The sequence below is a fragment of the Eucyclogobius newberryi genome, unplaced genomic scaffold (genome assembly GCF_026437365.1).
Source record: "Eucyclogobius newberryi isolate DKJ021-1_F unplaced genomic scaffold, fEucNew1.0.hap1 SCAF_5, whole genome shotgun sequence".
Lineage (NCBI taxonomy): Eukaryota > Metazoa > Chordata > Actinopteri > Gobiiformes > Gobiidae > Eucyclogobius > Eucyclogobius newberryi.
The window spans coordinates 1,337,409-1,360,406 of record NW_027316167.1 but is presented as its reverse complement, the minus strand read 5'-3'; the positions used below and the strand labels follow the sequence as shown (position 1 = coordinate 1,360,406).

The following is a 22,998-nucleotide window of genomic DNA, read 5'->3' as shown; positions in this document are numbered from 1 at the left end:
ACGATGGTCAGAGCGAGAGGAACGTGAAGGACGATGGTCAGAGCGAGAGAAACGTGAGGAACGATGGTCAGAACGAGAGGAACGTGAGGAACGATGGTCAGAGCGAGAGGAGCGTGAAGGACGATGGTCAGAGAGAGAGGAACGTGAGGAACGATGGTCAGAGCGAGAGGAACGTGAAGGACGATGGTCAGAGCGAGAGGAACGTGAGGAACGATGGTCAGAGCGAGAGGAACGTGAGGAACGATGGTCAGAGCGAGAGGAACGTGAAGAACGATGGTCAGAGCGAGAGGAACGATGGTCAGAGCGAGAGGAACGTGAAGAACGATGGTCAGAGCGAGAGGAACTGGAAGAACGATGGTCAGAGCGAGAGGAATGTGAAGAACGATGGTCAGAGCGAGAGGAACGTGAAGGACGATGGTCAAAGCGTGAGGAACGTGAACAACGATGGTCAGAACGTGAGGAACAATGGTCAGAACGTGAGGAACGATGGTCAGAGCGTGAAGAACGATGGTCAGAGCGTGAGGAACGTGAGGAACGATGGTCAGAGCGTGAGGAACGTGAGGAACGATTGTCAGAACGTGAGGAACGATGGTCAGAGCGTGAGGAACGTGAGGAACGATGGTCAGAGCGAGAGGAACGTGAAGGACGATGGTCAGAGCGAGAGGAACGTGACGAACGATGGTCAGAGCGAAAGGAACGTGAGGAACCATGGTCAGAGCGAGAGGAACGTGAGGAACGATGGTCAGAGCGTGAGGAACGTGAAGAACGATGGTCAGAGCGTGAGGAACGTGAGGAACGATGGTCAGAGCTAGAGGAACGATGGTCAGAGCGAGAGGAACGTGAGGAACGTGAGGAACGATGGTCAGAGCGAGAGGAACGTGAGGAACGATGGTTAGAGCGTGAGGAACGTGAAGAACGATGGTCAGAGCAAGAGGAACGTGAGGAATGATGGTCAGAGCGAGAAGAACGTGAGGAACGATGGTCAGAGCGAGAGGAACGTGAAAAACGATGGTCAGAGAGTGAGGAACGATGGTCAGAGCGTGAGGAACGATGGTCAGAGTGAGAGGAACGTGAAGAACGATGGTCAGAGCGAGAGGAACGTGAAGAACGATGGTCTGAGCGAGAAGAACGATGGTCAGAGCGAGAGGAACGTGAGGAACGATGGTCAGAGCGTGAGGAACGTGAAGAACGATGGTCAGAGCGAGAGGAACGTGAAGAACGATGGTCAGAGCGAGAGGAACGTGAGGAACGATGGTCAGAGCGTGAGGAACGTGAAGAACGATGGTCAGAGCGAGAGGAACGTGAGGAACGATGGTCAGAGCGAGAGGAACGTGAAGAACGATGGTCAGAGCGTGAGGAACGTGAAAGACGATGGTCAGAGCGAGAGCAACGTGAAAGACGATGGTCAGAGCGAGAGGAACGTGAGGAACGATGGTCAGAGCGAAAGGAACGTAAGGAACGATGGTCAGAGCAAGAGGAATGTGAAGGACGATGGTTAGAGCGTGAGGAACGATGGTCAGAGCGTGAGGAACGTGAAGAACGATGGTCAGAGCGAGAGGAACGTGAGGAAGGTAAGGAACGATGGTCAGAGCGAGAGGAACGTGAGGAATGTGAGGAAGGTAAGGAACGATGGTCAGAGCGAGAGGAACGTGAGGAACGATGGTCAGAACGAGAAGAACGTGAGGAAGGTAAGGAACGATGGTCAGAGCGAGAGGAACGTGAGGAATGTGAGGAAGGTAAGGAACGATGGTCAGAGCGAGAGGAACGTGAGGAACGATGGTCAGAACGAGAAGAACGTGAGGAAGGTAAGGAACGATGGTCAGAGCGAGAGGAACGTGAGGAACGATGGTCAGAACGAGTGAACGTGGGGAACGATGGTCAGAGCGTGAGGAACGTGAAGAACGATGGTCAGAGCGAGAAGAACGTGAGGAACGATGGTCAGAGCGTGAGGAACGTGAAGAACGATGGTCAGAGCGAGAGGAACATGAAAGACGATGGTCAGAGCGAGAGGAACGTGAGGAATGTGAGGAAGGTAAGGAACAATGGTCAGAGCGAGAGGAACGTGAGGAACGATGGTCAGAACGAGTGAACGTGGGGAACGATGGTCAGAGCATGAGGAACGTGAAGAACGATGGTCAGAGCTAGAGGAACGTGAAGAACGATCGTCAGAGCGAGAGGAACGTGAAGAACGATGGTCAGAGCGAGAGGAACGTGAGGAACGATGGTCAGAGCGAGAGGAACGTGAGGAACGATGGTCAGAGCGAGAAGAACGTGAGGAACGATGGTCAGAGCAAGAGGAACGTGAGGAACGATGGTCAGAGCGAGAGGAACGTGAGGAACGATGGTCAGAGCGAGAGGAACGTGAGGAACGTGAGGAACGATGGTCAGAGCGAGAGGAACGATGGTCAGAGCGTGAGGAACATGAAGAACGATGGTCAGAGCGAGAGGAACGTGAGGAACGATGGTCAGAGCGAGAGGAACGTGAGGAACGATGGTCAGAACGAGAGGAACGTGAGGAACGATGGTCAGAGCGAGAGAAACGTGAGGAACGATGGTCAGAGCGTGAGGAACGATGGTCAGAGCGAGAGGAACGTGAGGAACGATGGTCAGAACGAGGGGAACCTGAAGGACGATGGTCAGAGCGAGAGGAACGTGAGGAACGATGGTCAGAGCGAGAGGAACGTGAAGGACGATGGTCAGAGCGTGAGGAACGATGGTCAGAGCGAGAGGAACGATGGTCAGAGCGAGAGGAACGATGGTCAGAGCGAGAGGAACGTGAAGAACGATGGTCAGAGCGAGAGGAACGTGAAGAACGATGGTCAGAGCGAGAGGAACGATGGTCAGAGCGAGAGGAACGTGAAGGACGATGGTCAGAGCGAGAGGAACGTGAAGAACGATGGTCAGAGCGAAAGGAACAATGGTCAGAGCGAGAGGAACGTGAAGAACGATGGTCAGAACGAGAGGAACTGGAAGATCGATGGTCAGAGCGAGAGGAATGTGAAGAACGATGGTCAGAGCGAGAGGAACGTGAAGGACGATGGTCAGAGCGAGAGGAACGATGGTCAGAGCGAGAGGAACGTGAGGAACGATGGTCAGAGCGAGAGGAACGTGAAAAACGATGGTCAGAGCGAGAGGAACGTGAGGAACGATGGTCAGAGCGAGAGGAACGTGAAGGACGATGGTCAGAGCGAGAGGAACGTGAGGAACGATGCTCAGAGCGAGAGAAACGTGAGGAACGATGGTCAGAACGAGAGGAACGTGAGGAACGATGGTCAGAGCGAGAGGAACGTGAAGGACGATGGTCAGAGCGAGAGGAACGTGAGGAACGATGGTCAGAGCGAGAGGAACGTGAAGGACGATGGTCAGAGCGAGAGGAACGTGAAGGACGATGGTCAGAGCGTGAGGAACGTGAAGGACGATGGTCAGAGCGAGAGGAACGTGAAGAACGATGGTCAGAGCGTGAGGAACGTGAGGAACGATGGTCAGAGCGAGAGGAACGTGACGAACGATGGTCAGAGCGAGAAGAACGTGAGGAACGATGGTCAGAGCGTGAGGAACGTGAAGAACGATGGTCAGAGCGAGAGGAACGTGAAGGACGATGGTCAGAGAGAGAGGAACGTGAGGAACGATGGTCAGAGCGAGAGGAACGTGAGGAACGATGGTCAGAGCGAGAGGAACGTGAGGAACGATGGTCAGAGCGAGAGGAGCGTGAAGGACGATGGTCAAAGCGTGAGGAACGTGAAGGACGATGGTCAGAGCGAGAGGAACGTGAAGAACGATGGTCAGAGCGTGAGGAACGTGAGGAACGATGGTCAGAGCGAGAGGAACGTGACGAACGATTGTCAGAGCGAGAAGAACGTGAGGAACGATGGTCAGAGCGTGAGGAACGTGAAGAACGATGGTCAGAGCGAGAGGAACGTGAGGAATGTGAGGAAGGTAAGGAACGATGGTCAGAGCGAGAGGAACGTGAGGAACGATGGTCAGAACGAGTGAACGTGGGGAACGATGGTCAGAGCATGAGGAACGTGAAGGATGATGGTCAGAGCGAGAGGAACGATGGTCAGAGCGTGAGGAACGTGAAGAACGATGGTCAGAGCGAGAGGAACATGAAAGACGATGGTCAGAGCGAGAGGAACGTGAGGAATGTGAGGAAGGTAAGGAACGATGGTCAGAGCGAGAGGAACGTGAGGAACGATGGTCAGAACGAGTGAACGTGGGGAACGATGGTCAGAGCATGAGGAACGTGAAGAACGATGGTCAGAGCGAGAAGAACGTGAGGAACGATGGTCAGAGCGTGAGGAACGTGAAGAACGATGGTCAGAGCGAGAGGAACGTGAGGAACGATGGTCAGAGCGAGAGGAACGTGAGGAACGATGGTCAGAGCGAGAGGAACGTGAGGAACGATGGTCAGAGCAAGAGGAACGTGAGGAACGATGGTCAGAGCGAGAGGAACGTGAGGAACGATGGTCAGAGCGAGAAGAACGTGAAGGACGATGGTCAGAGCGAGAGGAACGTGAGGAACGATGGTCAGAGCGAGAGGAACGATGGTCAGAGCGTGAGGAACATGAAGAACGATGGTCAGAGCGAGAGGAACGTGAGGAACGATGGTCAGAGCGAGAGGAACCTGAGGAACGATGGTCAGAACGAGAGGAACGTGAGGAACGATGGTCAGAGCGAGAGAAACGTGAGGAACGATGGTCAGAGCGTGAGGAACGATGGTCAGAGCGAGAGGAACGTGAGGAACGATGGTCAGAACGAGGGGAACCTGAAGGACGATGGTCAGAGCGAGAGGAACGTGAAGGACGATGGTCAGAGCGTGAGGAACGATGGTCAGAGCAAGAGGAACGATGGTCAGAGCGAGATGAACGATGGTCAGAGCGAGAGGAACGATGGTCAGAGCGAGAGGAACGTGAAGAACAATGGTCAGAGCGAGAGGAACGTGAAGAACGATGGTCAGAGCGAGAGGAACGATGGTCAGAGCGAGAGGAACATGAAGGACGATGGTCAGAGCGAGAGGAACGATGGTCAGAGCGAGAGGAACGTGAAGAACGATGGTCAGAGCGAGAGGAACTGGAAGATCGATGGTCAGAGCGAGAGGAATGTGAAGAACGATGGTCAGAGCGAGAGGAACGTGAAGGATGATGGTCAGAGCGAGAGGAACGATGGTCAGAGCGAGAGGAACGTGAGGAACGATGGTCAGAGCGAGAGGAACGTGAAAAACGATGGTCAGAGCGAGAGGAACGTGAGGAACGATTGTCAGAGCGAGAGGAACGTGAAGGACGATGGTCAGAGCGAGAGGAGCGTGAAGGACGATGGTCAGAGAGAGAGGAACGTGAAGGACGATGGTCAGAGAGAGAGGAACGTGAGGAACGATGGTCAGAGCGAGAGGAACGTGAGGAACGATGCTCAGAGCGAGAGAAACGTGAGGAACGATGGTCAGAACGAGAGGAACGTGAGGAACGATGGTCAGAGCGAGAGGAGCGTGAAGGACGATGGTCAGAGAGAGAGGAACGTGAAGGACGATGGTCAGAGAGAGAGGAACGTGAGGAACGATGGTCAGAGCGAGAGGAACGTGAAGGACGATGGTCAGAGCGAGAGGAACGTGAGGAACGATGGTCAGAACGAGAGGAACGTGAGGAACGATGCTCAGAGCGAGAGAAACGTGAGGAACGATGGTCAGAACGAGAGGAACGTGAGGAACGATGGTCAGAGCGAGAGGAGCGTGAAGGACGATGGTCAGAGAGAGAGGAACGTGAAGGACGATGGTCAGAGAGAGAGGAACGTGAGGAACGATGGTCAGAGCGAGAGGAACGTGAAGGACGATGGTCAGAGCGAGAGGAACGTGAGGAACGATGCTCAGAGCGAGAGGAACGTGAGGAACGATGGTCAGAGCGAGAGGAACGTGAAGAACGATGGTCAGAGCGAGAGGAACGATGGTCAGAGCGAGAGGAACGTGAAGAACGATGGTCAGAGCGAGAGGAACTGGAAGAACGATGGTCAGAGCGAGAGGAATGTGAAGAACGATGGTCAGAGCGAGAGGAACGTGAAGGACGATGGTCAAAGCGTGAGGAACGTGAACAACGATGGTCAGAACGTGAGGAACAATGGTCAGAACGTGAGGAACGATGGTCAGAGCGTGAAGAACGATGGTCAGAGCGTGAGGAACGTGAGGAACGATGGTCAGAGCGTGAGGAACGTGAGGAACGATTGTCAGAACGTGAGGAACGATGGTCAGAGCGTGAGGAACGTGAGGAACGATGGTCAGAGCGAGAGGAAAGTGAAGGACGATGGTCAGAGCGAGAGGAACGTGACGAACGATGGTCAGAGCGAAAGGAACGTGAGGAACGATGGTCAGAGCGAGAGGAACGTGAGGAACGTGAGGAACGATGGTCAGAGCGAGAGGAACGTGAGGAACGATGGTCAGAGCGTGAGGAACGTGAAGAACGATGGTCAGAGCAAGAGGAACGTGAGGAATGATGGTCAGAGCGAGAAGAACGTGAGGAACGATGGTCAGAGCGAGAGGAACGTGAAAAACGATGGTCAAAGAGTGAGGAACGATGGTCAGAGCGTGAGGAACGATGGTCAGAGTGAGAGGAACGTGAAGAACGATGGTCAGAGCGAGAGGAACGTGAGGAACGATGGTCAGAGCGAGAGGAACGTGAAAGACGATGGTCAGAGCGAGAGCAACGTGAAAGACGATGGTCAGAGCGAGAGGAACGTGAGGAACGATGGTCAGAGCGAAAGGAACGTAAGGAACGATGGTCAGAGCAAGAGGAATGTGAAGGACGATGGTTAGAGCGTGAGGAACGATGGTCAGAGCGTGAGGAACGTGAAGAATGATGGTCAGAGCGAGAGGAACGTGAGGAAGGTAAGGAACGGTGGTCAGAGCGAGAGGAACGTGAGGAATGTGAGGAAGGTAAGGAACGATGGTCAGAGCGAGAGGAACGTGAGGAACGATGGTCAGAACGAGAAGAACGTGAGGAAGGTAAGGAACGATGGTCAGAGCGAGAGGAACGTGAGGAATGTGAGGAAGGTAAGGAACGATGGTCAGAGCTAGAGGAACGTGAGGAACGATGGTCAGAACGAGTGAACGTGGGGAACGATGGTCAGAGCGTGAGGAACGTGAAGAACGATGGTCAGAGCGAGAAGAACGTGAGGAACGATGGTCAGAGCGTGAGGAACGTGAAGAACGATGGTCAGAGCGAGAGGAACATGAAAGACGATGGTCAGAGCGAGAGGAACGTGAGGAATGTGAGGAAGGTAAGGAACGATGGTCAGAGCGAGAGGAACGTGAGGAACGATGGTCAGAACGAGTGAACGTGGGGAACGATGGTCAGAGCGTGAGGAACGTGAAGAACGATGGTCAGAGCCAGAAGAACGTGAGGAACGATGGTCAGAGCGTGAGGAACGTGAAGAACGATGGTCAGAGCTAGAGGAACGTGAAGAACGATGGTCAGAGCGAGAGGAACGTGAAGAACGATGGTCAGAGCGAGAGGAACGTGAGGAACGATGGTCAGAGCGAGAGGAACGTGAGGAACGATGGTCAGAGCGAGAGGAACGTGAGGAACGATGGTCAGAGCGAGAGGAACGTGAGGAACGATGGTCAGAGCGAGAGGAACGTGAGGAACGATGGTCAGAGCGAGAGGAACGTGAGGAACGATGGTCAGAGCGAGAAGAACGTGAAGGACGATGGTCAGAGCGAGAGGAACGTGAGGAACGTGAGGAACGATGGTCAGAGCGAGAGGAACGATGGTCAGAGCGTGAGGAACATGAAGAACGATGGTCAGAGCGAGAGGAACGTGAGGAACGATGGTCAGAGCGAGAGGAACGTGAGGAACGATGGTCAGAACGAGAGGAACGTGAGGAACGATGGTCAGAGCGAGAGAAACGTGAGGAACGATGGTCAGAGCGTGAGGAACGATGGTCAGAGCGAGAGGAACGTGAGGAACGATGGTCAGAACGAGGGGAACCTGAAGGACGATGGTCAGAGCGAGAGGAACGTGAGGAACGATGGTCAGAACGAGAGGAACGTGAAGGACGATGGTCAGAGCGTGAGGAACGATGGTCAGAGCGAGAGGAACGATGGTCAGAGCGAGAGGAACGATGGTCAGAGCGAGAGGAACGATGGTCAGAGCAAGAGGAACGTGAAGAACGATGGTCAGAGCGAGAGGAACGTGAAGAACGATGGTCAGAGCGAGAGGAACGATGGTCAGAGCGAGAGGAATGTGAAGGACGATGGTCAGAGCGAGAGGAACGATGGTCAGAGCGAGAGGAACGTGAAGAACGATGGTCAGAGCGAGAGGAACGTGAGGAACGATGGTCAGAGCGAGAGGAACGTGAAGAACGATGGTCAGAGCGAGAGGAACGATGGTCAGAGCGAGAGGAACGTGAAGAACGATGGTCAGAGCGAGAGGAATGTGAAGAACGATGGTCAAAGCGAGAGGAACGTGAAGGACGATGGTCAGAGCGAGAGGAACGATGGTCAGAGCGAGAGGAACGTGAGGAACGATGGTCAGAGCGAGAGGAACGTGAAAAACGATGGTCAGAGCGAGAGGAACGTGAAGGACGATGGTCAGAGCGAGAGGAACGTGAGGAACGATGCTCAGAGCGAGAGGAGCGTGAAGGACGATGGTCAGAGAGAGAGGAACGTGAAGGACGATGGTCAGAGAGAGAGGAACATGAGGAACGATGGTCAGAGCGAGAGGAACGTGAAGGACGATGGTCAGAGCGAGAGGAACGTGAGGAACGATGGTCAGAGCTAGAGGAACGTGAAGGACGATGGTCAGAGCGAGAGGAACGTGAAGGACGATGGTCAGAGCGTGAGGAACGTGAGGAACGATGGTCAGAGCGAGAGGAACGTGAAGGACGATGGTCAGAGCGAGAGGAACGTGAGGGAGAATGGATTTAAACACAAATGAGTTGAATGCGACTGGAAAACTTTATACTGTATAAAAATATATTTGTAAATGTCACTTTCACTATTGATTCAACACGATGAGTTTGACCTTCACGATGAAGCTAACAACGACTAACATCCGTCTCGACATCGACTCCGACTTCACGGCTGCAGAACGAAGCAAAAGGAGTTTGTTCTTTGCCTGGAGCGGTTGAAGGGGGCGTGGCCAGTAACAACAGACAATATGAACAAACCCTTTAGAAGAGTTTAGCTGTTTGTTAAGAGTTTAGCTGTTTGTTAAGAGTTTAGCTGTTTGTTAAGAGTATAGCTGTTTGTTAAGAGTTTAGCTGTTTGTTAAGAGTTTAGCTGTTTGTTAAGAGCTTAGCTGCTTGTTAAGAGTTTAGCTGTTTGTTAAGAGTTTAGCCGTTTGTTAAGAGTTTAGCTGTTTGTTAAGAGTTTAGCTGTTTGTTAAGAGTTTAGCTGCTTGTTAAGAGTTTAGCCGTTTGTTAAGAGTTTAGCTGTTTGTTAAGAGTTTAGCTGTTTGTTAAGAGTTTAGCTGCTTGTTAAGAGTTTAGCTGCTTGTTAAGAGTTTAGCCGTTTGTTAAGAGTTTAGCTGTTTGTTAAGAGTTTAGCCGTTTGTTAAGAGTTTAGCTGTTTGTTAAGAGTTTAGCTGCTTGTTAAGAGTTTAGCTGCTTGTTAAGAGTTTAGCTGTTTGTTAAGAGTTTAGCTGTTTGTTAAGAGTTTAGCTGTTTGTTAAGAGTTTAGCTGTTTGTTAAGAGTTTAGCTGCTTGTTAAGAGTTTAGCTGCTTGTTAAGAGTTTAGCTGCTTGTTAAGAGTTTAGCTGTTTGTTAAGAGTTTAGCTGTTTGTTAAGAGTTTAGCTGTTTGTTAAGAGTTTAGCTGCTTGTTAAGAGTTTAGCTGCTTGTTAAGAGTTTAGCTGCTTGTTAAGAGTTTAGCTGTTTGTTAAGAGTTTAGCCGTTTGTTAAGAGTTTAGCTGCTTGTTAAGAGTTTAGCCGTTTGTTAAGAGTTTAGCTGTTTGTTAAGAGTTTAGCTGCTTGTTAAGAGTTTAGCTGCTTGTTAAGAGTTTAGCTGTTTGTTAAGAGTTTAGCTGTTTGTTTGCTGTTTAGATACACAGAATATAGAGACATAGCAACAAACGATAAAACAAAAAGAATAATACAAAGTAAACATTGATTAAGTTGCAAAATCCTTATGTAAAAGTTTCATCCGTTGTCATGGCAACGATGTCACTGTGATGTCACTGTGATGTCACTGTGATGTCACTGTGATGTCAATGTGATGTCACTGTGATGTCACTGTGGTGTCAATGTGATGTCACTGTGATGTCACTGTGATGTCACTGTGATGTCAATGTGATGTCACTGTGATGTCACTGTGATGTCACTGTGATGTCACTGTGATGTCAATGTGATGTCAATGTGATGTCACTGTGATGTCAATGTGATGTCACTGTGATGTCAATGTGATGTCACTGTGATGTCAATGTGATGTCACTGTGATGTCACTGTGATGTCACTGTGATGTCACTCTGATGTCACTGTGATGTCACTGTGATGTCACTGTGATGTCAATGTGATGTCAATGTGATGTCACTGTGATGTCACTGTGATGTCACTGTGATGTCACTGTGATGTCAATGTGATGTCACTGTGATGTCAATGTGATGTCACTGTGATGTCAATGTGATGTCACTGTGATGTCACTGTGATGTCACTGTGATGTCACTGTGATGTCACTGTGATGTCACTGTGATGTCAATGTGATGTCAATGTGATGTCACTGTGATGTCACTGTGATGTCAATGTGATGTCACTGTGATGTCAATGTGATGTCACTGTGATGTCAATGTGATGTCACTGTGATGTCACTGTGATGTCACTGTGATGTCACTGTGATGTCAATGTGATGTCACTGTGATGTCAATGTGATGTCACTGTGATGTCACTGTGATGTCAATGTGATGTCACTGTGATGTCACTGTGATGTCAATGTGATGTCAATGTGATGTCACTGTGATGTCAATGTGATGTCAATGTGATGTCACTGTGATGTCAATGTGATGTCACTGTGATGTCACTGTGATGTCAATGTGATGTCACTGTGATGTCACTGTGATGTCAATGTGATGTCACTGTGATGTCAATGTGATGTCACTGTGATGTCACTGTGATGTCAATGTGATGTCAATGTGATGTCACTGTGATGTCAATGTGATGTCAATGTGATGTCACTGTGATGTCAATGTGATGTCACTGTGATGTCAATGTGATGTCACTGTGATGTCACTGTGATGTCACTGTGATGTCACTGTGATGTCACTGTGATGTCACTGTGATGTCAATGTGATGTCACTGTGATGTCAATGTGATGTCACTGTGATGTCAATGTGATGTCACTGTGATGTCACTGTGATGTCAATGTGATGTCACTGTGATGTCAATGTGATGTCACTGTGATGTCACTGTGATGTCACTGTGATGTCAATGTGATGTCACTGTGATGTCAATGTGATGTCACTGTGATGTCAATGTGATGTCAATGTGATGTCACTGTGATGTCACTGTGATGTCACTGTGATGTCACTGTGATGTCAATGTGATGTCAATGTGATGTCACTGTGATGTCACTCTGATGTCACTCTGATGTCAATGTGATGTCACTGTGATGTCACTGTGATGTCACTGTGATGTCAATGTGATGTCACTGTGATGTCAATGTGATGTCACTGTGATGTCAATGTGATGTCACTGTGATGTCAATGTGATGTCACTGTGATGTCAATGTGATGTCACTGTGATGTCACTGTGATGTCACTGTGATGTCACTGTGATGTCAATGTGATGTCAATGTGATGTCACTGTGATGTCAATGTGATGTCACTGTGATGTCTATGTGATGTCACTGTGATGTCACTGTGATGTCACTGTGATGTCACTGTGATGTCACTGTGATGTCACTGTGATGTCAATGTGATGTCACTGTGATGTCAATGTGATGTCACTGTGATGTCACTGTGATGTCACTGTGATGTCACTGTGATGTCACTGTGATGTCAATGTCATGTCACTGTGATGTCACTGTGATGTCAATGTGATGTCACTGTGATGTCAATGTGATGTCACTGTGATGTCAATGTGATGTCAATGTGATGTCACTGTGATGTCAATGTGATGTCAATGTGATGTCACTGTGATGTCAATGTGATGTCACTGTGATGTCAATGTGATGTCACTGTGATGTCACTGTGATGTCACTGTGATGTCACTGTGATGTCACTGTGATGTCAATGTGATGTCACTGTGATGTCAATGTGATGTCACTGTGATGTCAATGTGATGTCACTGTGATGTCACTGTGATGTCACTGTGATGTCAATGTGATGTCACTGTGATGTCAATGTGATGTCACTGTGATGTCACTGTGATGTCAATGTGATGTCACTGTGATGTCAATGTGATGTCACTGTGATGTCAATGTGATGTCAATGTGATGTCACTGTGATGTCACTGTGATGTCACTGTGATGTCACTGTGATGTCACTCTGATGTCAATGTGATGTCACTGTGATGTCACTCTGATGTCACTCTGATGTCAATGTGATGTCACTGTGATGTCACTGTGATGTCACTGTGATGTCAATGTGATGTCACTGTGATGTCACTGTGATGTCAATGTGATGTCACTGTGATGTCACTGTGATGTCACTGTGATGTCACTCTGATGTCACTGTGATGTCACTGTGATGTCACTGTGATGTCACTGTGATGTCACTGTGATGTCAATGTGATGTCACTGTGATGTCACTGTGATGTCACTGTGATGTCACTGTGATGTCACTCTGATGTCACTGTGATGTCACTGTGATGTCACTGTGATGTCACTGTGATGTCACTGTGATGTCACTGTGATCCTAATGTATATTTATGTTTATTAACCACAGAAAAGAGTTCTGGTTTATTCATACTTTTTATTGATCTTCTTTTCGGACGTAGTTCAAATCAAGAACTTTCAGAATGCTTCTAAATATGAATATGAACATAAACGACCTACAGTCCTACACGTGTTCTATACATTAGAATATACATTAGAATATACGTTAGAATATACATTAGAATATACGTTAGAATATACATTAGAATATACATGATATTACATCCTGGCACTATAGATGCTAAACATGCTTTATGGTCTTATATTGAATTATGAGCTGCTTTTATGTCTAAGCTGAACTTTATATGATATATTTGCCTCACACTTGCATGTGATTGGACGGTGGGAGGAGCCGGAGAACCCGGTAACACGGGGAGAACATGCAGACTCCACCCACAGAGATCATGTGGTTTGGTCCAGGAATCGACCGTGCACCCTCTATGTATATTATATATTTATATTTTTATAATATAAATATATAAATGATCTTATTATTATCTTTATGATATAAACGTGTCTGACCTGAACCAGTTGGTGAGCGTCATCATGACGTAGAGCGACGCCAAGAAGAAGCCGAAGTGGAAGAAGGAGTAACTGTAGGTCACTCTGCGCCTCTCGTTCTGAAGGACGCGCTGCACGGCTCGAGTCTCCTCCTCGAAGATCACCTCCTCTGCTGAAAGGACACAAAGGGGATGAAGGGCACGAAGGAGATGAAGGGGATGAAGGGCGTGAAGGGGATGAAGGGCGTGAAGGGCGTGAAGGGGATGAAGGGCACAAAGGGGATGAAGGGCGTGAAGGGGATGAAGGGCACAAAGGGGATGAAGGGCACAAAGGGGACGAAGGGCGTGAAGGGCATGAAGGGGATGAAAGGTATGAAGGGCACGAAGGAGATGAAGGGGATGAAGGGCATGAAGGAGATGAAGGGCACGAAGGAGATGAAGGGGATGAAGGGCGTGAAGGGGATGAAGGGCGTGAAGGGGATGAAGGGCGTGAAGGGGATGAAGGGAATGAAGGGCGTGAAGGGGATGAAGGGGATGAAGGGCATGAAGAGGATGAAGGGCGTGAAGGGCATGAAGGGCGTGAAGGGGATAAAGGGCGTGAAGGACATGAAGGGCGTGAAGGGGATGAAGGGAATAAAGGGCGTGAAGGGCATGAACGGCGTGAAGGGGATGAAGGGTATTAAGGGCATGAAGGGCGTGAAGGGGATGATGGGCGTGAAGGGGATGAAGGGCGTGAAGGGGATGAAGGGCATGAAGGGGATAAAGGGCGTGAAGGGGATGAAGGGCGTGAAGGGCATGAAGGAGATGAAGGGGATGAAGGGCGTGAAGGGCGTAAAGGGCATGAAGGGGATGAAGGGCGTGAAGGGGATGAAGGGCGTGAAGGGGATGAAGGGCGTGAAGGGGATGAAGGGCGTGAAGGACATGAAGGGCGTGAAGGGCATGAACGGCGTGAAGGGGATGAAGGGTATTAAGGGCATGAAGGGCGTGAAGGGGATGATGGGCGTGAAGGGGATGAAGGGCGTGAAGGGGATGAAGGGCATGAAGGGGATAAAGGGCGTGAAGGGGATGAAGGGCGTGAAGGGGATGAAGGGGATGAAGGGCGTGAAGGGCATGAAGGAGATGAAGGGGATGAAGGGCGTGAAGGGCGTAAAGGGCATGAAGGGGATGAAGGGCGTGAAGGGGATGAAGGGCGTGAAGGGGATGAAGGGCGTGAAGGGGATGAAGGGCGTGAAGGGCATGAAGGGCGTGAAGGGGATAAAGGGCGCGAAGGGCATGAAGGGCGTGAAGGGGATGAAGGGCGTGAAGGGGATGAAGGGAATAAAGGGCGTGAAGGGCATGAAGGACGTGAAGGGCGTGAAGGGGATGAAGGGAATAAAGGGCGTGAAGGGCATGAAGGACGTGAAGGGCGTGAAGGGGATGAAGGGGATGATGGGCATGAAGGGATGAAGGGTATGAAGGGCGTGAAGGGCGTGAAGGGGAGGAAGGGCGTGAAGGGGATGAAGGGCGTGAAGGGGATGAAGGGCGTGAAGGGCATGAAGGGTATGAAGGGGATAAAGGGCGTGAAGGGCATGAAGGGGATGAAGGGCATGAAGGGCGTAAAGGGGATGAAGGGGATGATGGGCATGAAGGGGATGAAGGCCGTGAAGGGCGTGAAAGGGATGAAGGGGATGATGGGCATGAAGGGGATGAAGGGTATGAAAGGCGTGAAGGGCGTGAAGGGGATGAAGGGGATGAAGGGCGTGAAGGGTGTGAAGGGGATGATGGGCGTAAAGGGGATGAAGGGCCTGAAGGTGATGAAGGGCGTGAAGGGGATGAAGGGGATGTGAACGGAGCCTGAAGGACACTAGCATTGCTAACAAGACTAGCATGGCTAACAAGACTAGCACGGCTAACAAGACTTGCACGGCTAACAAGACCAGCACGGCTAACAAGATGGAGTTGCATATATTGTTAGGTGGAGTTGCATGTATTTTTAGGTGGAGTTGCAATGTATTGTTAGGTGGAGTTGCAATGTATTGTTAGGTGGAGTTGCATGTATTGTTAGGTGGAGTTGCATTTATTGCTTAGGTGGAGTTGCATGTATTGTTAGGTGGAGTTGCATGTATTGCTTAGATGGAGTTGCATGTATTGTTAGGTGGAGTTGCATGTATTGTTAGGTGGAGTTGCATGTATTGCTTAGGTGGAGCTGCATGTATTGTTAGGTGGAGTTGCATGTATTGTTAGGTGGAGTTGCATTTATTGCTTAAGTGGAGCTGCAATGTGTTGTTAGGTGGAGTTCCAATGTATTGTTAGGTGGCGTTGCATGTATTGTTAGGTGGAGTTGCATGTATTGTTAGGTGGAGTTGCATGTATTGCTGAGGTGGAGTTGCATTTATTGCTTAGGTGGAGTTGCATTTATTGCTTAGGTGGAGTTGCATGTATTGTTAGGTGGAGTTGCATGTATTGTTAGGTGGAGTTGCAATGTATTGTTAAGTGGAGTTGCATTTATTGCTTAGGTGGAGTTGCATGTATTGTTAGGTGGAGTTGCATTTATTGCTTAGGTGGAGTTGAATGTATTGTTAGGTGGAGTTGCATTTATTGCTTAGGTGGAGTTGCATGTATTGTTAGGTGGAGTTGCATGTATTGTTAAGTGGAGTTGCATGTATTGTTAGGTGGAGTTTATGTATTGTTAGGTGGAGTTGCATGTATTGTTAGGTGGAGTTGCAAGGTGGAGTTGCATGTATTGTTAGGTGGAGTTTATGTATTGTTAGGTGGAGTTGCATGTATTGTTAGGTGGAGTTGCATGTATTGTTAAGTGGAGTTGCATTTATTGCTTAGGTGGAGTTCAATGTATTGTTAGGTGGAGTTGCATTTATTGCTTAGGTGGAGTAGCATGTATTGTTAGGTGGAGTTGCATTTATTGTTAGGTGGAGTTGCATGTATTGTTAGGTGGAGTTGCATGTATTGTTAGGTGGAGTTTATGTATTGTTAGGTGGAGTTTCATGTATTGTTAGGTGGAGTTGCATGTATTGTTAGGTGGAGTTTATGTATTGTTAGGTGGAGTTTATGTATTGTTAGGTGGAGTTTATGTATTGTTAGGTGGAGTTGCATGTATTGTTAGGTGGAGTTTATGTATTGTTAGGTGGAGTTTATGTATTGTTAGGTGGAGTTGCATGTATTGTTAGGTGGAGTTTATGTATTGTTAGGTGGAGTTTATGTATTGTTAGGTGGAGTTTATGTATTGTTAGGTGGAGTTTATGTATTGTTAGGTGGAGTTGCATGTATTGTTAGGTGGAGTTATGGTACGACAAAGTCCAAAACCAAAGTCTCATTTAGTCCAGTTTCTATCAAATTTGTCCATTTTCAACTTGAGTCCACGTGTCAGGTTTAGTCGTTTTTTTTTTATGGGCTTTTTCACAGACAAATTTAAATATGTTCCTTTATGTACATTTGTGTACATTTGTGTACATTTATGTACATTTGTGTACATTTATGTACATTTATGTTGTCCATGGCAGGGTTCATTGTGAAGTACATACATTTTCTCATTCCTTGTCCTTCAAAACCAAACTTCTTTTTACAATTGATTTCTTTATGTATTTAGTAGATTGTCGGTGCAGGTTGTTAGTACATTTATACTTTATTATTCCCTTTGAAAGTTCTGATCTAGAGAAGATAAGACATGATAATAAGTATTTCAGTCTAAGGCTTGAATAGTCCTGTTTCTCCAAGTCAAAGATCCTTCAACATAATAAAGCTTTAGGGTCTGCACAGGAGCCCCAGGCACAACATCACACTCAATATAGAGTTAGGGTCAGAGCAGGACGGGTCAGAGCAGGACGGGTCAGAGCAGGACGGGTCAGAGCAGGAGGGGTCAGAGCAGGACGGGTCAGAGCAGGAGGGGTCAGAGCAGGAGGGGTCAGAGCAGGAGGGGTCAGAGCAGGACGGGTCAGAGCAGGACGGGTCAGAGCAGGAGGGGTCAGAGCAGGAGGGGTCAGAGCAGGAGGGGTCAGAGCAGGACAAGAAGGTGAAACACAATAACTCTTCAGACAAGGAAACTAACACTCTTTTCTTCCAGTGGCTTTAGGGTCCTAGATCAAGGATACAAGGTTCAGTTGGTTCAGGCTGGAAGGCTCCGGTCTGTTTGTGGACTTCAGCTCTGCATCAACACCACCTCCTGCTCCACCACTCTCCCAGCTCAACGTGCCTGACTCCACCTGCAGGGGGAGCGCCGACTCCACCCGGGGGGGACAACCGACTCCACCTGCGGGGGAGAACCGACTCCACCCGGGGGGAGAGCCGACTCCACCCGGGGGGAGAACCGACTCCACCCGGGGGGAGCGCCAACTCCACCCGGGGGGAGCGCCGACTCCACCCGGGGCGAGCGCCGACTCCACCCGGGGGGAGCGCCGACTCCACCCGGGGGCGAGCGCCGACTCCACCCGGGGGGAGCGCCGACTCCACCCGGGGGCGAGCGCCGACTCCACCCGGGGGGAGCGCCGACTCCACCCGGGGGCGAGCGCCGACTCCACCCGGGGGGGGATCCATCCAAGTTCCTATGTTTGTGAATTCTGTTCATTGACAATTGGCAATAAACCTTTTCTTATTTAATTTGTCTGATTCTGATTTCATGCCGTTCTGTCTAATAAATCCTACAGGTCCAAAAAATCCTTTAAAAAAACACAAATAAAAAGCTCGTAGAGTATTTGGTGTGTGTTATCATCAGTCCCACCTTCATCCTGCGGGGGGCAGCAGAAGCAGCACGACGCCTTCTGGAACTCATAACGATAAACTTTGATCATCCAAAAGGGACCAAACATTTCAGCCAAGTACGAGGCCTCATTACTGCCAAAAGAGACAAACAAGAAGATGACAGAGAAACAAGAAGATGATGGAGAAACAAGAAGATGACGGAGAAACAAGAAGATGACGGAAAAACAAGAAGATGACAGAGAAACAAGAAGATGACGGAGAAACAAGAAGATGACAGAGAAACAAGAAGATGACAGAGAAACAAGAAGATGACAGAAAAACAAGATGACAGAGAAACAAGAAGATGACGGAGAAACAAGAAGATGACGGAGAAACAAGAAGATGACGGAGAAACAAGAAGATGATGGAGAAACAAGAAGATGACGGAGAAACAAGAAGATGACAGAGAAACAAGAAGATGACGGAGAAACAAGTAGATGACGGAGAAACAAGAAGATGACGGAAAAACAAGAAGATGACAGAGAAACAAGAAGATGACGGAGAAACAAGTAGATGACGGAGAAACAAGAAGATGACGGAAAAACAAGAAGATGATGGAGAAACAAGAAGATGACGGAGAAACAAGAAGATGACAGAGAAACAAGAAGATGACGGAGAAACAAGTAGATGACGGAGAAACAAGAAGATGACGGAAAAACAAGAAGATGACAGAGAAACAAGAAGATGACGGAGAAACAAGAAGATGACAGAGAAACAAGAAGATGACAGAGAAACAAGAAGATGACAGAAAAACAAGATGACAGAGAAACAAGAAGATGACGGAGAAACAAGAAGATGACGGAGAAACAAGAAGATGACGGAAGAACAAGAAGATGACAGAGAAACAAGAAGATGACAGAGAAACAAGAAGATGACAGAGAAACAAGAAGATGACGGAGAAACAAGTAGATGACAGAGAAACAAGAAGAGGACGGAGAAACAAGATGATGACGGAGAAACAAGAAGATGACGGAAAAACAAGAAGATGACAGAGAAACAAGAAGATGACAAAGAAACAAGAAGATGACAGAGAAACAAGAAGATGACGGAGAAACAAGAAGATGACAGAGAAACAAGAAGATGACAGAGAAACAAGAAGATGACGGAGAAACAAGAAGATGACGGAGAAACAAGAAGATGACGGAGAAACAAGAAGATGATGGAGAAACAAGAAGATGACGGAGAAACAAGAAGATGACAGAGAAACAAGAAGATGACGAAGAAACAAGAAGATGACAGAGAAACAAGAAGATGACAGAGAAACAAGAAGATGACAGAGAAACAAGAAGATGACGGAGAAACAAGAAGATGACGGAGAAACAAGAAGATGACAGAGAAACAAGAAGATGACAGAGAAAAAAGAAGATGACGAAGAAACAAGAAGATGACAGAGAAACAAGAAGATGACGAAGAAACAAGAAGATGACGGAGAAACAAGAAGATGACGGAGAAACAAGAAGATGACAGAGAAACAAGAAGATGACAGAAAAACAAGATGACAGAGAAACAAGAAGATGACGGAGAAACAAGAAGATGACGGAGAAACAAGAAGATGACGGAAGAACAAGAAGATGACAGAGAAACAAGAAGATGACGGAGAAACAAGAAGATGACAGAGAAACAAGAAGATGACGGAGAAACAAGAAGATGATGGAGAAACAAGAAGATGACGGAGAAACAAGAAGATGACAGAGAAACAAGAAGATGACGGAGAAACAAGTAAATGACGGAGAAACAAGAAGATGACGGAAAAACAAGAAGATGACAGAGAAACAAGAAGATGACGGAGAAACAAGAAGATGACAGAGAAACAAGAAGATGACAGAGAAACAAGAAGATGACAGAAAAACAAGATGACAGAGAAACAAGAAGATGACGGAGAAACAAGAAGATGACGGAGAAACAAGAAGATGACGGAAGAACAAGAAGATGACAGAGAAACAAGAAGATGACAGAGAAACAAGAAGATGACAGAGAAACAAGAAGATGACGGAGAAACAAGAAGATGACGGAGAAACAAGAAGATGACGGAAGAACAAGAAGATGACAGAGAAACAAGAAGATGACAGAGAAACAAGATGATGACAGAGAAACAAGAAGATGACAGAGAAACAAGAAGATGACAGAGAAACAAGAAGATGACGGAGAAACAAGAAGATGACAGAGAAACAAGAAGATGACAGAGAAACAAGAAGATGACGGAGAAACAAGAAGATGACAGAGAAACAAGAAGATGACGGAGAAACAAGAAGATGATGGAGAAACAAGAAGATGACGGAGAAAAAAGAAGATGACAGAGAAACAAGAAGATGACGAAGAAACAAGAAGATGACGGAGAAACAAGAAGATGACGGAGAAACAAGAAGATGACAGAGAAACAAGAAGATGACAGAGAAAAAAGAAGATGACGAAGAAACAAGAAGATGACAGAGAAACAAGAAGATGACGAAGAAACAAGAAGATGACGGAGAAACAAGAAGATGACGGAGAAACAAGAAGATGACAGAGAAACAAGAAGATGACAGAAAAACAAGATGACAGAGAAACAAGAAGATGACGGAGAAACAAGAAGATGACGGAGAAACAAGAAGATGACGGAAGAACAAGAAGATGACAGAGAAACAAGAAGATGACGGAGAAACAAGAAGATGATGGAGAAACAAGAAGATGACGGAGAAAAAAGAAGATGACAGAGAAACAAGAAGATGACGAAGAAACAAGAAGATGACAGAGAAACAAGAAGATGACAGAGAAACAAGAAGATGACAGAGAAACAAGAAGATGACGGAGAAACAAGAAGATGACGGAGAAACAAGAAGATGACAGAGAAACAAGAAGATGACAGAGAAAAAAGAAGATGACGAAGAAACAAGATGACAGAGAAACAAGAAGATGACGAAGAAACAAGAAGATGACGGAGAAACAAGAAGATGACGGAGAAACAAGAAGATGACAGAGAAACAAGAAGATGACAGAAAAACAAGATGACAGAGAAACAAGAAGATGACGGAGAAACAAGAAGATGACGGAGAAACAAGAAGATGACGGAAGAACAAGAAGATGACAGAGAAACAAGAAGATGACGGAGAAACAAGAAGATGACAGAGAAACAAGAAGATGACAGAGAAACAAGAAGATGATGGAGAAACAAGAAGATGACGGAGAAACAAGAAGATGACAGAGAAACAAGAAGATGACGGAGAAACAAGTAGATGACGGAGAAACAAGAAGATGACGGAAAAACAAGAAGATGACAGAGAAACAAGAAGATGACGGAGAAACAAGAAGATGACAGAGAAACAAGAAGATGACAGAGAAACAAGAAGATGACAGAAAAACAAGATGACAGAGAAACAAGAAGATGACGGAGAAACAAGAAGATGACGGAGAAACAAGAAGATGACGGAAGAACAAGAAGATGACAGAGAAACAAGAAGATGACAGAGAAACAAGAAGATGACAGAGAAACAAGAAGATGACGGAGAAACAAGTAGATGACAGAGAAACAAGAAGAGGACGGAGAAACAAGATGATGACAGAGAAACAAGAAGATGACAGAGAAACAAGAAGATGACAGAGAAACAAGAAGATGACGGAGAAACAAGAAGATGACAGAGAAACAAGAAGATGACAGAGAAACAAGAAGATGACGGAGAAACAAGAAGATGACAGAGAAACAAGAAGATGACGGAGAAACAAGAAGATGATGGAGAAACAAGAAGATGACGGAGAAAAAAGAAGATGACAGAGAAACAAGAAGATGACGAAGAAACAAGAAGATGACGGAGAAACAAGAAGATGACGGAGAAACAAGAAGATGACAGAGAAACAAGAAGATGACAGAGAAAAAAGAAGATGACGAAGAAACAAGAAGATGACAGAGAAACAAGAAGATGACGAAGAAACAAGAAGATGACGGAGAAACAAGAAGATGACGGAGAAACAAGAAGATGACAGAGAAACAAGAAGATGACAGAAAAACAAGATGACAGAGAAACAAGAAGATGACGGAGAAACAAGAAGATGACGGAGAAACAAGAAGATGACGGAAGAACAAGAAGATGACAGAGAAACAAGAAGATGACGGAGAAACAAGAAGATGACAGAGAAACAAGAAGATGACAGAGAAACAAGAAGATGACAGAAAAACAAGATGATGACGGAGAAACAAGAAGATGACGGAAAAACAAGAAGATGACAGAGAAACAAGAAGATGACAGAGAAACAAGAAGAGGACGGAGAAACAAGATGATGACGGAGAAACAAGAAGATGACGGAAAAACAAGAAGATGACAGAGAAACAAGAAGATGACAGAGAAACAAGAAGATGACAGAGAAACAAGAAGATGACGGAGAAACAAGAAGATGACAGAGAAACAAGAAGATGACAGAGAAACAAGAAGATGACGGAGAAACAAGAAGATGACAGAGAAACAAGAAGATGACGGAGAAACAAGAAGATGATGGAGAAACAAGAAGATGACGGAGAAAAAAGAAGATGACAGAGAAACAAGAAGATGACGAAGAAACAAGAAGATGACGGAGAAACAAGAAGATGACAGAGAAACAAGAAGATGACAGAGAAACAAGAAGATGACAGAGAAACAAGAAGATGACGGAGAAACAAGAAGATGACGGAGAAACAAGAAGATGACAGAGAAACAAGAAGATGACAGAGAAAAAAGAAGATGACGAAGAAACAAGAAGATGACAGAGAAACAAGAAGATGACGAAGAAACAAGAAGATGACGGAGAAACAAGAAGATGACGGAGAAACAAGAAGATGACAGAGAAACAAGAAGATGACGGAGAAACAAGAAGATGACGGAGAAACAAGAAGATGACGGAAGAACAAGAAGATGACAGAGAAACAAGAAGATGACGGAGAAACAAGAAGATGACAGAGAAACAAGAAGATGAC

General features: G+C 47.2%; 2 protein-coding genes across 3 annotated transcripts in view; both read right to left on the bottom strand.

Moving 5' to 3' along the window:
* LOC140380800 (V-type proton ATPase subunit d 1) overlaps nucleotides 1-22,998 on the bottom strand; it is a 371,409-nt gene that overhangs the window by 305,744 nt on the left and 42,667 nt on the right. The gene's annotated exons all lie outside the window — the stretch shown is intronic.
* The window catches only part of serinc4 (serine incorporator 4), a 48,635-nt gene that overhangs the window by 9,879 nt on the left and 15,758 nt on the right, over nucleotides 1-22,998 (bottom strand). The window contains exons 8-9 of one of the 2 annotated variants that reach the window (XM_072464707.1): nucleotides 18,058-18,170; nucleotides 13,369-13,519 (exon numbers count right to left, since the gene is read on the bottom strand). In XM_072464707.1, coding sequence (XP_072320808.1) covers nucleotides 13,369-13,519; nucleotides 18,058-18,170 — 264 coding nt within the window. The remainder of the gene's footprint in view (nucleotides 1-13,368; nucleotides 13,520-18,057; nucleotides 18,171-22,998) is intronic. The other variant, XM_072464708.1, reaches the window with a different exon arrangement.